This window comes from Gymnoscopelus braueri (assembly GCF_963280865.1).
Source record: "Gymnoscopelus braueri genome assembly, chromosome: 22".
NCBI classification, from domain to species: Eukaryota; Metazoa; Chordata; class Actinopteri; order Myctophiformes; family Myctophidae; genus Gymnoscopelus; species Gymnoscopelus braueri.
The window spans coordinates 3,546,771-3,563,092 of NC_137624.1; the positions used below are offsets into that span (position 1 = coordinate 3,546,771).

The 16,322-nt window shown below is 39.9% G+C and overlaps 1 protein-coding gene across 1 annotated transcript in view; it reads right to left on the bottom strand.

Annotated features, from left to right (window-relative positions):
- pik3r1 (phosphoinositide-3-kinase, regulatory subunit 1 (alpha)) overlaps positions 1 to 16,102 on the bottom strand; it is a 76,932-nt gene extending 60,830 nt beyond the window's left edge. The window contains exons 1-3 of the mRNA XM_080418569.1: positions 15,880 to 16,102; positions 11,248 to 11,503; positions 10,435 to 10,805 (exon numbers count right to left, since the gene is read on the bottom strand). Coding sequence (XP_080274695.1) covers positions 10,435 to 10,777 — 343 coding nt within the window. The 5' untranslated portion in view covers positions 10,778 to 10,805; positions 11,248 to 11,503; positions 15,880 to 16,102. The remainder of the gene's footprint in view (positions 1 to 10,434; positions 10,806 to 11,247; positions 11,504 to 15,879) is intronic.
- Positions 16,103 to 16,322: the final 220 nt, after the last annotated feature.

Consider the following 16,322-nt stretch of genomic DNA (forward strand, 5'->3'; position numbering starts at 1 on the left):
TAGTCTCGCCAGCCAGACTATTGCCTCCCACTATTTTCAAAGGCTTCCGTCTTACAGTCTGGAGCACGGAAGCTCTGAAAATGATCCGAGGGTAAAAAGCGGATGTGACGCCTCCTCTCCTCTTCCAAATTTGTCCTAAAATTTGTCTAAAAATCGAAATAATCGAAATAAAATGCAAAAGATATTTTAAAATACATTTCCGTAAACGGAGATGACGAACAGATGACGGCTTGATCCTTTCTCAGCTTTCGGGAGGTTGCCGTTCCAGACTCTATATAGCGTTCGGACATTGTGGAATAGTTGTCCCGCGGCCACGCAGTGGTGAAAAAAGTACTCAGATATTTTACTTAAGTAAAAGTAGCAATACTACAATGCAGAAATACTCTGTTACAAGTAGGCCTGTGTTCAAAATGTTACTTGAGTAAAAGTAAAAAAGGTATTGGCATCAAAATATACTTAAAGTACCAAAAGTAAAAGTACTAGGATGTTTGAAAATAGCAGATCTACAAGCTCACAACGCGTCGCGATGCGACGCGTTGTGAGCTTGTAGATCGGCTATTTTCAAATAGCCTAGGGATAAAATAGGGCTGAAGTGGTTAATGTATGTTTCATAATATCATCATTTATATCTGAAAAGTAACTAGTAACTAAAGTTCAAATAATTGTAGTGGAGTAAAAGTACAACATTTTCCTCTGAGATGTAGTGGAGTAGAAGTAAAAGCATTGGAAATTGTAAATACTCAAGTAAAGTACAAATACCTCAAAATTGTACTTAAGTACAGTACTTAAGTAAATGTACTTAGTTACTTTCCACCACTGCTGGAAGCTCAAACGTAGGCTTCCAAGTTCACCAAACGAGCACATGTAATACTTGACAGGGAGCAAAGAGGCCCAGGCAAGGAGCGGAGCTACACTGCTGTTTGAAAAAGGCTTAGAGCTGCCTGGGAGTGTGGGATACTTTCTCTCTCCCTCTCTCCCTCTTTCCCTCTCTCCCCCTCTCTCTCTCCATCTGCTGCTCTGGTGTGGGGGCCTAAACCCAGTGTTGCCAGATCCTGCGAGATGAATAAGCGACCGGGTCTATGAAAACAAACCCAAAAGAAGTGACTAGGCCGCATGAGCACTTTAAGCCTACATTACATCGGCTATTCGAAAATAGCAGATCTACAAGCTCACGATGGGTTGCGATGCGATGCGTTGTGAGCTTGTAGATCGTCTATTTTCGGGGGAAAAAAACTTAATGTGGAATATTTCTGACACAAATCTGGTGCGGGGCCCCTGGCACCAAAATGATTCAGATAGGGGTCCGGGGACAAATACATATTGATTTGGGGGTCCGACCTTGACATGAAAATGTTTGAGAACCACTGGTCTTCCACAAAAATAAAAACGCAACCCGCTGCGCAACTACCAATATTTACAAGCAACTTTACAGAAAAAAACAAGCCCCAAAGAAATCGCTTATAATAAGCAGACATGGCAACGCTGCCTAAACCTCCTGTGGCTCAGTGCAAAGAAGAGGCCCCTTTCCAAAACCTCTAACTCTGACTCTTTCCCCCTGCCAAGGGAATGAACAGTATCAAAACATTTTTTTACAAAAAGAAAAAAAAAGCGGAAGAAGGGGAGGAGAGGGAGAAGAACGCTCAAGAGTGGGAGGAAGGGATCGAGATCCCTCCGTGGTCGGCAATAAATCACAAACTCTGTGGAAGCAAGAAGAACAGGCAGTCTTCATCCCAGAGCGTTCAGCCCCTGAATGCCTGCAAGTGGTGGACAGTAAAGCCCACTCCATACGATTTGCCATGCAACTCCTTGCAACATGCAACTCCTTGCAATATGCAACTCCTTGCAACATGCAACTCCTTGCAACATGCAACTAGTTGCAACTCCTTGCAACATGCAACTCCTTGCAACATGCAACTCCTTGCAACATGCAACTACTTGCAACTCCTTGCAACATGCAACTACTTGCAACATGCAACTACTTGCAACATGCAACTACTTGCAACTACTTGCAACATGCAACTACTTGCAACATGCAACTACGTGCAACTCCTTGCAACATGCAACTCCTTGCAACATGCAACTACTTGCAACTCCTTGCAACATGCAACTACTTGCAACATGCAACTACTTGCAACATGCAACTACTTGCAACTACTTGTAACATGCAACTACTTGCAACATGCAACTACTTGCAACATGCAACTACGTGCAACTCCTTGCAACATGCAACTACTTGCAACATGCAACTACTTGCAACTACTTGTAACATGCAATTCCTTGCAACATGCAACTCCTTGCAACATGCAACTAATTGCAACATGCAACTACTTGCAACTCCTTGCAACATGCAACTACTTGCAACATGCAACTCCCTGCAACTCCTTGCAACATGCAACTACTTGCAACCATTATCCCTAATGGCAGTTGAAAGGAGTTGCATTGGTGCGGTTGACCTTAAAACTGTTTTGTTGCAAGGAGTTGCGACTAGTTGCATTGGTGCAAGGAAGTACCTTTAGTATCTGTACTTTATTTAGGCATTTTGTTGCTGTCGGGTAAAAACCTCTTATCTCCATATTTTAACTTTTGGAGTTCATAAATTAACGCCCTACTTGATCGTACTACAGTGTCACACAAAGAGCATCTAAAGTAGTAGATCCACGAGTGCGAAAGGCGCCGCGATGCGGTTTGAGCTTGTGGATCTGCTACCTTTGCTGTTTTTGAATTTGCTTGAGAGTTTGCTTGAATTTTTTTTTTACAACTTCTACTTGTAGTTGAGTAATACTTGACCAGGAGTATCTAGCCTTCTAGGTCTTTAGCGAGCACAGGGGCCCACACATAGGGCCTTTAGCAAGCACAGGGGCTCACATAGGGCCTTTAGCAAGCACAGGGGCTCACATAGGGCCTTTAGCAAGCACAGGGGCCCACATAGGGCCTTTAGCAAGCACAGGGGCCCACATAGGGCCTTTAGCAAGCACAGGGGCCCACACGTAGGGCTGTCACGATCATGGCATTTTACCTGACAATTCATTGTCACACAAATAACTGCGATTACGTTGCGTCGTTGCGTCTCATCGCAACGCGTTGTGAGCTTGGCTACTTTCCATTATTTCTGGAAATTTCCAACATGGATACTATTATGGCGATTGTGACGATTATGCTAAAGTAATTGCGATTAGACGATTGTTATTGTGACAGGCCTACCCACACAGGGTCTTCAGCAAGCACAGGGGCCAACACAATGCCTTTAGCAAGCAGAGGGGCCCACATAGGGCCTTTGGCAAGCACAGGGGCCCACATAGGGCCTTTAGCAAGCACAGGGGCTCACATAGGACCTTTAGCAAGCACAGGGGCTCACAGCCCCGGGCCCCTCTCTCTCTCTCTCACAGCCTGGGAGACACATGGGACTTTTCTTCTCCTGGTGCCATATTCACACTGGATCAGATCTTAGCACTGCTGCCACTCAAGCTCCCAACAGCCTTTCAGCACCCCCCCCCCCACACACACACACACACACACACACACACCCCCCCTGCCCCCTATCCCGCCACCCCCCCACCTCTTCAGTCACACAAACAGCGTGTCCCATGCAAAGAATTTCACAATCGCACCACAAAAGGGCAAAGCAACTGGAAACCTGGCAACCGGAGCCGTGATTTAATGTGAGATAAGAGATTTAAGGACATGCACGGTACCATGGGAAAACAACTATATGGCGTCCAGGCTCATTCTGATTTCGAAGTAAATAATGGAAATAAATAATGTACGTTACATTCGTGGACATCCAGAACATGGGGTTTCTCAGACATTCTCATGTCAAAAGGACCCCAACATCGATATGCATGTAAAAAATATACAATAAAAACAAGCGATGCTAAATACAATTCAGAAAGTGAAAGTTTGCAAGCGAGTGGTCTTCTTTCATGAAATCAGATTATTATCTATTTAAATGGTCACCTGAATACAGAATCTAAAGTCATTCTGAGTGGAATTCTTGTTTAGCAGTAACTAACTACTAGGTGTGCATGCTAGTAACATAATGCCTGATTTATACTTGTTACATAAATGTTGAGGACCAGAAATAGCCGATCTACAAGCTCAAAGCAGGTTGCAGCTGCTATTTTCGGTACATAACACCCACAAGTACAGCTAATTAGTTAGTTCCAGGTGTCACTGGCACACTGCAGGCTAGAGCAGTGGTTCTCAATCTTTTCAGGCTGTGACCCCCCAAAATAATCATATTTGAACTGGGGACCACCCCCCCACACACACCCTGACAACACTTGAAATGTAGGAGTTGAGGCATTACATTTAGTTTGACTCAGTTCCACACATATTGTGAAAATAGCAGATCTACAAACTCATAACGCCTCGCAACGCACAATGTTTGCCACACTTGGACCCGGAAGTTGTTCTGACGGGGCGCATACGTCACAGCTTAACAACAGAAAAGAATTGCACCGACATCAGACGGACCACACACTACAGATATATACAAGAACAAACTATTTTCGAGCGACAGAAATATCCGGATTTAGCCAAGAACTAAAAACTCCCGTTCTGAACCATAACACCGCTCGTTATGAACCGGGGGTCCCGGACCACACTTATGATGAGATAACGACCTCAAATAAAGGCAAGGAAACGCCTAGGGGCGAAATTCTCCTTTAAAGGGATATTTCACATTCAAAAAAACTTTTGGTCATTTTATCATCTACTCAGGCCTTTGTGAGCCCCCCAGACAGTTTTTAAGTTGCTCGATTCAGTATTTAGGTATTTGATATTCATTTTATCAGACACGCCCCCTTCCTATACAAACCCATTGTAACTTCAAACTCCATTTTAACCATGTTAGATTCGTCGAAAACACCCGTCCTTGGTTCTGGTGACTCACCCTGCCCTCCTAATGCGTGAGGGGGCCGTGTTTTTCCAATTATTTTTTTCATTTATTTTATTTAATCTTTTTATTGTATTTTATTTGTTTTTTTTTCCAAAAAAATATTTAAAATAAATGAAAAAAGTAATTGAAAAAACACGGCCCCCTCGCGCATTAGGGGGGCAGGGTGAGTCACCAGAACCAACAACGGGTGTTTTTGATGAATCTAACATGGTTAAATTGAAGTTTGAAGTTACAATAGGTTTGTATAGGAAGGGGGCGTGTCTGATAAAATGAATATCAAATGTCTAAATACTGAGTCGAGCAACTTAAAAACTGTCTGGGGGGCTCACAAAGGCCTGAGTAGACGATAAAATGACCAAAAGTTTTTTTGAAAGTGAAATATCCCTTTAATAACACAACCTTCCGAGGGGGAGTGACCGATTGCATCCCAGATGTCAGGTAGATTTTGAATGACCGTCAATTCTTCCATCGTTCATAAAATCATAGTTGTAGTTGTCGTGGTGTGGGGTGCTGCCACCCATTTGAGTTAGAACAGGGATGGGCAACTTTGATGATGGAGAGGGACCACTATATTTCCACACTCACTCCAGAGGGCCACATTGCATATACTGTCAGGCAGACACCTCTTATCTCTGTATTTGAACTTTTTTCGTAAATGAATGCCGCACTTCTCCATTCTTTGTCACACAAAAGTAGCAAAAATAGCCGATCTACAAGCTCAAAACGCGTCGCAGCGCGACGCGTTTTGAAAAATAGCTTGTAGATCTGCTATTTTTGCTATGTTTTAATTGGAATCCTGAATATTATTTTTTACTATTTTTGAATTGGAATTCTGAAAAGATTTTTTTAAATTTAATTTCAAATGCATTTCGAACTTTATGAACTTTATGAACTTAAATACAATACATAAAAAAGACGATAGAATATTAATACTAGTCATTAAGCTACTAATATAGACTGAATTAATTAAAGCGGGTCATGTTTGCATGTTTGGAATTGGAACAGCTGAAATCTGTACATAATCTGAATATAATATTCCGATATTAACGTGGGGGCCTTACTAAGTGAAGGTGGGGGGCCACGTGGCCCCCGGGCTGCCAGTTGCCCATGTATGAGTTAGAACCATTAAAAAAAAGACATAGGTATAGTTATTGTCATCGTTGTCGTGGTTGGTGTGAATGGACCTTTATACTTTATGGGCTCATTGGAATCTGAGAAGTATGCATGCGGCTAACGGGTCCGGGAAGATTTTGCAACGACAGCGATTTGCAGAACAATAACATCTATTGGGGAAAGAAATTGTAATACTCAACTGACACAACATGCAGTCACCAAGAGCCCAATGACTAGTTTAGTCAAGTATACGAAAATGATAAATAGAGAGGAAAATACATTTGAATAATGGAAAGAATAAAATAAACGTTAGTTACACTTGTCCTTTACCCATTAACACATTGACCGCCGGGCCCGTAGTTCTACGGGCCGTTAAATCCAACGCTTAACCGCCGATACCGTAGCCTACGGGCTGTGGTGCTTTTTCCTTTTTTTCGAATTTTTTTTTTTTTTCAATTTTCCGGTACGGCACATTTCATTGTAACACCACCGGAAACAGAATTATTTGGGATCCGGTTTTGACGATCACGCCGGCTCCCATTCTAAAGTCTACACTGAAACGCCATTTTCTTCGATTGTAGTTTTTCTCCTCGCTGATCACTGTTTAACATAAACCGTTCTAACTCAACAATGGATGCCCCGTTTGACACGTGGTTTGGACTGGTAGACACAGGGAGATGTCCGCGATGTTTACAAACAGTGCACAGATCAATCTTAAGGATTTTAACGACGTCTATGGCGACGTGAAAAAAACAAAAAACAACAATAAAACGTTGGCACTGGTGAGTACATTATGAGATTAACCTCTGGCGGTCAATGTGTTAAAACCGGGAAAGCATCTCTGTCATTTTAGATTTTCGCGTTGGCTATTCAAAAATAGCAGATGTACAAGCTCACAGCTATTGTTGAACATTTTTGAAGAATCTTGAAAGTGCGGGAACTACGGATTTAGAAGGCATGTGTCGAATCGGCCTCAGGTCTTAATGGGTTAAGCGCACTTAGTCACGATGATCATCAAAGAAATGAAGTTGATTCATCTACAGAAAACTTCAAACATCTGCAAATATGGACACGCTATTTTCATGCCCAGCCCAAGTGCAAAGTCTGAATGAATAATGCTTCATATAATAGGAAAGAAATGCATGCACTTACAACAGATTAAAAGGGAGTATAGCTTCATATGATTAACTGCTGTTAGATGCAACAACTACCTAACACAAGGTATTGAATTACATGACTGTATTTTTTGTATTAAGTATTCGTAGGCTTCCTAAAGCACATCATAACTTTTAAAGTGTTGTCAAAGTAGCCGTTATTTATTGCAGTGTGAAGAACTTGGCCCCATTTCCCCTTTCTTTGTGGCCAACTGTCAGCTTTCTAATATGAACCTATGTGTCCTTTTTAACCAGTTGAACCATAGCATCCCTATCCTGGGGCCAGCATTGGCAAAAACAGTGTACATCTACAAGCTCACCACAAGCTTGTAAATCAGCTATTTTCGGTGAAGATATTTGGTGTAGAGGGGGAAAAGGAGGGGCCCATGTATAAGTCTGTATAGTGGTTCTCAATTTTTTTTCATGTCAAGGACCCCCAAATTAAGATCTATTTGGCCGCGGACCGCCATCTGAAAATATGTTGTGCCAGGCAGGGACCCCCAGAAGAAAAGATTTGCCTTAAATGCCTAAGAAGAAATTCAAAAAAATAGCCGATCTACAAGCTCACAATGAGCTTGTAGATGGTCTGTTTTTGAATAGCCAAAGTATTAAGTAGGATTAAGTGGTGTCAACTAAATTACTTACTAAATTAACTCATTCTTGGGGACCCCCTGGAAGCCCTTCACGGACCCCCACATTGAGAACCACTGAACGAAGGATAGGCTAATGTAGTAGTTAAAACAGTCCATACTTTAGCATGAGTCACTGAATGAGTTTGCCATAGGCTAACTATGTTGAAAGCTCTGGGCAGTTTGAAACTAAGGTTGAGTAAAGACGAGTGAGTGTGGAAGTGGTTAGAAACCATACATCCTGCCTCTGTGAGAACTTGAACAGTAAGAAGCATAATGTGCATATGGCTGACAGGCTATAGTTGAACCTCAAGGTTTTAACCCATTAAGACCGGGAACGCATCTGCGTCATTTAAAAAAAAAAATCTTTGGCTATTCAAAAATAGCAGATCTACAAGCTCGTAAAGTGCAGCGCTACGAGCTTGTAGATCTGCTATTTTTTGAAAAATGTGTGGAAATCTTTGAATATGTATATTTTTAGAGCGTAACTCAAATCAAATTGTAACTCAAATCTTTGCTTCTGGGGGTCCCTGGAACGAGATATTTTGAGATGGGGGTCCGCGGTCAAATACATAATCATTTTGGGGGTCCTTGACATGAAAACGTTTGAGAACCACTGATATAGCAAAAACAACTGATTTAGAGGACATTTTGTAGAATCGGCCTCAGGTTTTAATGGGTTAAGAGGAAGAGGGGTTGCGTCACACAAAAAAACACCTCACTTTTATAAAGCTGCCATTATTCCCCGAACGTTTTGATGTCCAACTGCATTTGCTGTGTCATGTTTCTGCTCTATTTCTTGTTGTGTGATGTGTTTTGATTCTCTGCAAAGCACTTTGTTTTGAAAGGTGCTACTACTCAAATAAAGCTTTATTGTTATTAAATAAATCGTGATTAGCGATTAACGACACCAGAACATTATGAGTAAGAATTACATGTCACATTGCACAGGGCAGATATGACAAATAACTTGAATATATAAAGAAACGTCTACTTATTTTATACTGTCAGTATATTTTTTTAAATTGTGGAAATAGCCGATCTAGATTTGCTATTTCCTCTATTTTATGGAATAGATTTGAAAAAGTATGACATTTTTTCAACATTGAAACGAATATGACTTCACCAAATACTAGCCTGCTATTTTCACAGAATATTCGCCTTGTTATGAGTCATAATAGGCAAACTTCTGGGGAGCGCTGTTCATGTGGTTGACACGTGTCCTGAATCGAGAGGCAAATACATTAGTAGTTCACCCAAAAAATGACTCATTCTCTACCAATTACACACCCCATGAAGCATTGAATTCATGGAGATTTTTTTGTTTTTGTCACATTCCTGAGCCAATAATTTGATGATAATAATAAAGATGCTTATGCATCCGGTAGGAGACACAAAGGAGGCTCTTTGTGTCTCGTACCGGAGAGACCGCCGGTTATCAAATTATTGGTTCAGGAATGCGATAAAAACAAAAACAAATTCCTTGAATTCAAGGCTTCTTGAGGTGTGTAATTGATCGGAAATAAGTCGTTTTTTGGGTGAACTACTCCTTTAACCAGGTTGGAGTTTCACACACACTTAATAATTAGTATATGATAATTATGTTATATGCAGTGTTCTAACAGAAAGCAACTGACAATGATTCTTCCAGGGTATCAAATCTTTACCTGGAAGGTGAAGCAGTTAGAACTGTGAATCTCAACCTTTTTCCATTTCAAGGACGCCCGGTTTGATATGAATAAGGCCACGAACCCCCATTAGATGCCATTTTTCTAATCACTGAGACCCCAAACTAACACGGTGAAATCATCAGTGATACCTATGAGAGTGTACAAATGCAACCAAATGGGTCCATTTGGTTTACTCTCCGAATTACAAACCCCTAGGACTAAATTTGGTTCCATTTGTAGCGTTATAGACCCGAGAGCGAGTTATAGACCCGATAGGGGTCCAACTGGACCCTTATCCCCTTATAAGGGACCAACTGGACCAGGGGTGGGCAACTTTGATGATGGAGAGGGCCACTATGTTTCCACACTCACTCCAGGGGGCCACATTGCATATTCTGTTGGGCAGACACTCTTATCTTCGTATTTTAACTTTTTCCGTAAATGAATGCCGTTCTTCGCCATTCTATGTCACACAAAAGTAGCAAAAATAGCAGATCTACAAGCTCAAAACACATCGCAGATTTATTTTATCGGAATCCAGATATTTTTTTGTGCTATTTTTTAATTGGAATCCTGAAAAGTAAAATTTTTATTTCATTTCAAATGCATTTAGTTACACTCATGTTAACTTTATGAACTAAATACATTGGACATAAAAAAGACAATAATATTGTAACACTAGTCATTAATTTACAATATAGACTGAAGTAATTAAAGCGGGTCATGTTTGCATGTTTGCAATTGTAACAGCTGAAATCAATAATATATCAGTATTCCCATATTAACCTGATGGGACGTATTAAGTGAAGGTGGGGGCCGCATGTGGCCCCCGGGCCGCCAGTTGCCCATGCATGAACTGGACCCTTATCCCCAGACCAAACCCGTTGAGAACCACTGAGCTTAGGATATGTCGATTGACGTCCATTTGAAAGAACAAATTAAAGTTAATCACTTTCAACCATTCAACTCACCTTGTTCGGAGTCGGAGTCCGTCTCGGCCCTGGACGAGCCGCCCGGTGCCACGGGCAAGGGCCTGAGGGGTCTCGGTTTGGGCGTCGGGGGACTGAGCCACTTCTTCCCTATGTACTCCACGTACGTCCCGGGGAAGTCCCCCTTCTCCTGGGTGCTCTCGTTGAAGCCGGGCAGCCACCCGATGTCCTCGGGCCGCTCCTCGAGGCCCGAGTCGCCGTAGCCCAGCGCCACCAGGGCGCCCTTGCCGACCGTCAGGATGTCCCCCACGCGGAGGTCGATGTCCTCCTCGCGCTCCTTCTTGTAGTCGTACAGCGCCCTGTATTGGTATCCTTCGGCGCTCATTTTGATGACTTTAACGTCGAGGCGTTTCCTTTGGGAGAAGAAAAGGCGTTCGACCAGCCGGCGTTACTCAGAGGTGTAAAGTAACTACTTTTTTTTAAAACATTTACTTAAGTACCGTACTTAAGTACAATTTTGATTTACTTTACTGGAGTATTTCCAATTTTCAGCACTTTTACTTCTACTCAACTACATCTCAGCGGCAAATATTGTACTTTTACTCCACTACAGTTATTGAAAATGTTAGTTTCTAGTTACTTTGCAGATATAAATTATTACATTATAAAACATAGATTAACCACTTTAGCCTTATTTTAAACCGTAAAGCTTTAAAGCTTGTAGATCTGCTATTTTCAAACATTTCAGTACTTTTACTCTTGGTACTTTAAGTACATTTTGATACCAATACTTGTGTACTTTTACTCAGGTACATTTTTAACACCAGACTTTTTTCCACCACTGGCGTTACTTACGTGTCGGTATCCTGTGACTATATGGACTAAGGAGTCCCGAAGGTTCACATCGGAAGTTGCGCCGCTTTGCCGACGGAATCGTAGACTTCAAGCGGAGTGTTTTTGGAGGAAAAACGAATGTCTTTAGCTCGTGTTCGTGTCTCCAGGGTTTATGTCATTTTCGTACGCGGTCTGCAGAATCTTCTCAGTCCTGTTGTGTTGTTGTCGCTTCAAGCGGCGTACGTCCATCGGTACACAGCCCGGAGCCGTGTGAGACCTGCGAGAGATGACAGGCAGAAAGCATGCCGTTTGTTACACATTGCATTAATAACACTGTCAAAAAAACGGTGGTGGAAAAAACATTACTCTTTTTTACTTAAGTAAAAGTATCAATACTGCAGTGTAGAAATGCTCGGTTACAAGTAAGAGTCCGGTAATCAAAATTTGCTTGAGTAAAGGTACAAAGGTATTGGCATCAACATATAATTAAGAGTACCAAAAGTAAAAGTGCTCGTTGTGCAGAATGTCCCGTTTCACAAGTTCAAAATGGATAAACATCTTTTGAAAATAGCCGATCTACAAGCTCACACTGCGACGCATTGTGAGCTTGTAGATCGGCTATTTTCAAATGGCGGAAATGTATATAGCGCTGAAGTGGTTAATGTATGTTTTGTGATAATAACCGAAATCTGCAAAGTAACGAGTAACTAAAGCTGTCAAATAATTGTAGTGGAGTAAAAGTACAATATTTGCCCCTGAGATGTAGTGGAGTAGAAGTAAAAGTACTGAAAATGGGAAATACTCCAGTAAAGTAAAAATTCCTCAAAGATGTACTTAGGTACAGTACTTGAGTAAATGTACTTAGTTACTTTACACCACTGCAAAAAAACACATAATGGTAAATGATGCGTTTGTATAGGGCCTTTATCCAAAGCGCTTTGCAATGTGCATTACATTCACACACACACACACACACACACACACACACACACACACACACACACACACACACACACCAACTAGGCCTATCATAATAATGACATAATTGTCTAAAAGATTAGAGATAATCGCAATTATTTTGCTATTTTTGGATGGAACCAGGAACCTTCCGTTTCTCGGGCGGTCGCTCTACCTCAGTGAGCCACATACATGTTTAAAGCACTTTCACCCTGGCATCCTCATTCTGCAGTGGTGGAAGAAGTACTCAATTGTTTTGCTTAAAGGAGTAGTTCACCCAAAAAATTACTTATTTTCTATCAATTGCACACCCTGTGAAGTCTTGAATTCATGGATTTATTTTTAATTTTTCTCGTATTCCTAAGACAATAATTTCATTACCGGCGGAAAGATGCTAATGTATCCGGTAGGAGACACTAAGTAGACTCTTTGTGTCTCCTACCGGAAATACACCCGGCCGTGAAATTATTGTCTTAGGAATGCGACAAAAAACTAAACAAATCCATGAATGCAAGGCTTCGTGGGGTGTGCAATTGACAGAAAATATGTCATTTTTTGGGTGAACTACTCCTTTAAGTAAAAGTAGCAATGCCACAATATGAACATACTCTGTCACTGTAGCAACAGGTAACTAAAGCTGTCAAATTGTAGTGTAAAAAGTACAATATTTGAGTAAGACCTGGAACGCATTTGTGTCACTTCAGATTTCTTTGGCTATTCAAAAATAGCAGATCTACAAGCTCATAGCGCGGCACCGAGTGCCGCGCAATGAGCTTGTAGATCTGCTATTTTTGAAAAATCTTGAAAAAATATGTTTTAGATTTTTTTCCAAAAACTGTTAGGATTTCGATTTTTTTTTAGAATCGCCTCAGGTCTTAATGGGTTAACGTATGAAAAAAATGGAAATGCTCAAGTAAAAAAAAGAAGTACCACAAAATTGCACTTAAGTATGGTACTTGACTGCTTTCCACCACTGCTATTCACATGTAATTATAGGCGAAAATCTTTGGATTTTTTTTCTCCAAAATGTTTGAATAGTAAGTTATTAAGGTAAGGAACTGCAAATATGAGTGGAATTGATACATAAATTACGACTATTAACTTTGCTAAGTCAAACAACATACATACTCAGCATCATACAATAAAACGAGTGACTTCACCCTTTTAGACCTGGAACGCATCTGTGTCATTTTAGATTTCTTTGGCTATTCAAAAAATTGCAGATCTACAAGCTCATAACGCGGCGCCGAGTGCCGCGCTAAGAGCTTGTAGATCGGCTATTTCTTTTTTTTTATAGTGAACATTTGTGCAAATCTTTGAAGATATATACTTTTAAAGTGAACATTTGTAACTCAAATATTTGCTTCTGGGGGATTCTACAAATGTCTTCTAAATCCTAACTTCTTCTTTTTGAAAAAACGTATGTTGCCATATATATATAAACTTTTTGATGTCAAGGACCCCCAAAATTATATGTATTTGGCCATGAACCCCCATCTGAAAGTATTGTGTTCTAGGGACCCCCAGAAGCGAAGATTTGAGTTAGAAATGTGTGTGTGTATATATATATATATATATATATATATATATATATATATATATATATATATATATATATTAAAAGATTTGCACATATTTTCACAATAAAAAAATAAAATAACAGATCTCCAAGCTATGAGCTTTTATATCTGCTATTTTTTAATAGCCAAAGAAATCTAAAAATGACACAGATTCTTCCCCGGACTAAATGGGTCAAAACAACCTGATGGATTTACAGTAAAGACACTGGCCCAACATATGGCTCAACTCACATGATGTGTTGCATAAGTTAAACATGTCACAAACACCATTTGCATAAATGTAGACTTCCTATTTGCTTCTTTAGATCAGTGGTTAGGAGGGGGGGGGTCCCCAGCATAGTCAGTTAACCCTTTCAATCCGGGAACACATCCGTGTCATCTTAAGATTTCTTTGGCTATTCAAAAATAGCAGATCAACAAGCTCATATGAGCTTGTAGAGCTGCTATTTTTGAAAAATCATGACAATGTGTGCACATCTTTGAATATATATATTTTTAAAGCGAACATTTGTAACTCAAATCTTTGCTTCTGGAACAAAATATTTTACAAATGTTCGCTTTAAAAAAGATACAAATTGAAAGATTTGCACAAATTGTCACCAATTCTCAAAAAATTGCAGATCTACAAACTCATAGCGCAGCACTCGGTGCCGAGCTATAAGCTTGTAGATCTGCTATTTTCAAAAGATTTGTATACATTTTATTTGTATGCATTTTATACATTTGAAACCTGTGAAATGGGACCTTCTGCATAATGAGTACTTTTACTTTTGGTACTTGATAGATATAAAGTAAAATAATATATGTAATATAAAAATATGTGGTGTAAAGTAACTAAGTACATTTACTCAAGTACTGTACCCTAACCCTAACCCTAACCCTAACCCTAACCCTTACTTTAGTGGAGCATTTCCTATTTTCAATACTTTTATTTCTACTCCACTACATCTCGGAGGCAAATATTGTACTTTTACTCCACTATAATTATTTGAAAACTTGAGTTACTAGTTACTTTGCAGATATAAATTATTACATTATAAAACATACATTAACCACGTTATCCATATTTTATACCTAGGCTATTTTCAAACATTTTAACTTTTATTTTTGGTACTTTAAGTATATTTTGATACCAATACGTTTGTACTCAAGTAACATTTCGAACACAGGCCTTTTAATTGTAACAGAGTGTTTTTTTGATATTGTGGTATTGCTACTTTAACTCAAGTTAAACATCTGAGTACTTCTTCCACCCACTGATAAAAAGTAAAGTAATAATAACACCAGCTGGTTGTGTGAACCTGCTTAATTAATTAATAAGTATAATTAATTCATTTAAATGATATGATATATTATATTTAAATTATATAAATAATAATACATAATATACATTATATAAATAATAATAAATAATATATATTATATTTAAATTATATAAATAGTAATACATATTATATTTAAATTATAATTAATCAATTAATTAGCTCCAGCTAACAGTGGGAGTGGCTAGAGGTTCAGTCTGGAACAGCGATACCCAGCGGTAGAGTGGCATCAAGTCAGCTGCCTTGAAAACAGCAGATCTACAAGCTCACAGCGCGTCCCGGACGCCACGCCCTGTGAGCTTGTAGGTCGGCGCTTTTCGAGGCGCGCGACACCGCTTCGCGACGAATCACGAAACGAGCTGCATACCAGTGGTGGGAAAAAGTACACACATTTCTTACTTAAGTAAAAGTATCAATACTGCAATGTAAAAGTAAACAGTCTGGAATTGAAAATGTACTTGAGTAAATGTACACAAGTATTGGAATCAAAATGTACTAAGTACCAAAAGTAAAAGTACTGAAATGTTTGAAAATAGCCTAGGTATAAAATAGGGCTAAAGTGGTTAATGTATGTTTTATAATGTAATAATTAATATCTGAAAAGTAACTAGTAACTGAACTTTTCAAATACTTGTAGTGGAGTAAAAGTACAATATTTGCCTCTAGCGGAGCAGGAAGTAAAAGTACTTAAAATTGGAAATACTCCAGTAAAGTAAACAAATACCTAAATAAAAATGTACTTGAGTAAATGTACTTAGTTACTTTACACCACTGCAAACGAGCTGCATACTCACACGCATGGAACCCTCTGAAAAAGAAAAACTCCCCCTTTTTTCTTCTCCGAAGAAAAAACTTCTTTCAACGCCAAAAAAAGGAGTCAAAAATAGTCAAATACAACTTCTGAATATCCAAAACTATTATGAAATCAGTAAATGACGTTAAAAGTCGGATTTAACTGGTTTAATTAAGTGTTTTTTAACCGACTAGTTGCACTAAAGTAACGGACCGAGCTGTTTCTGCTCGAGCGACGAGAGAACAGCCAATGTTTTGGAAAAGGGGGCGGAGGGGGGGTGGGGCCTCTGCCAGCGGAGCGCGGCCCGATTGGCTCGCAACGGCTGTCAGTCCACTCGCGTCAAACGGGTTTCGATCCAATCACAATCCCCCGCTCATGCCCAGAGCCTTGTTATGACACTAGCATAGACGCGGGAATGCGGAAGTGCCCTGTCTAATCACAATT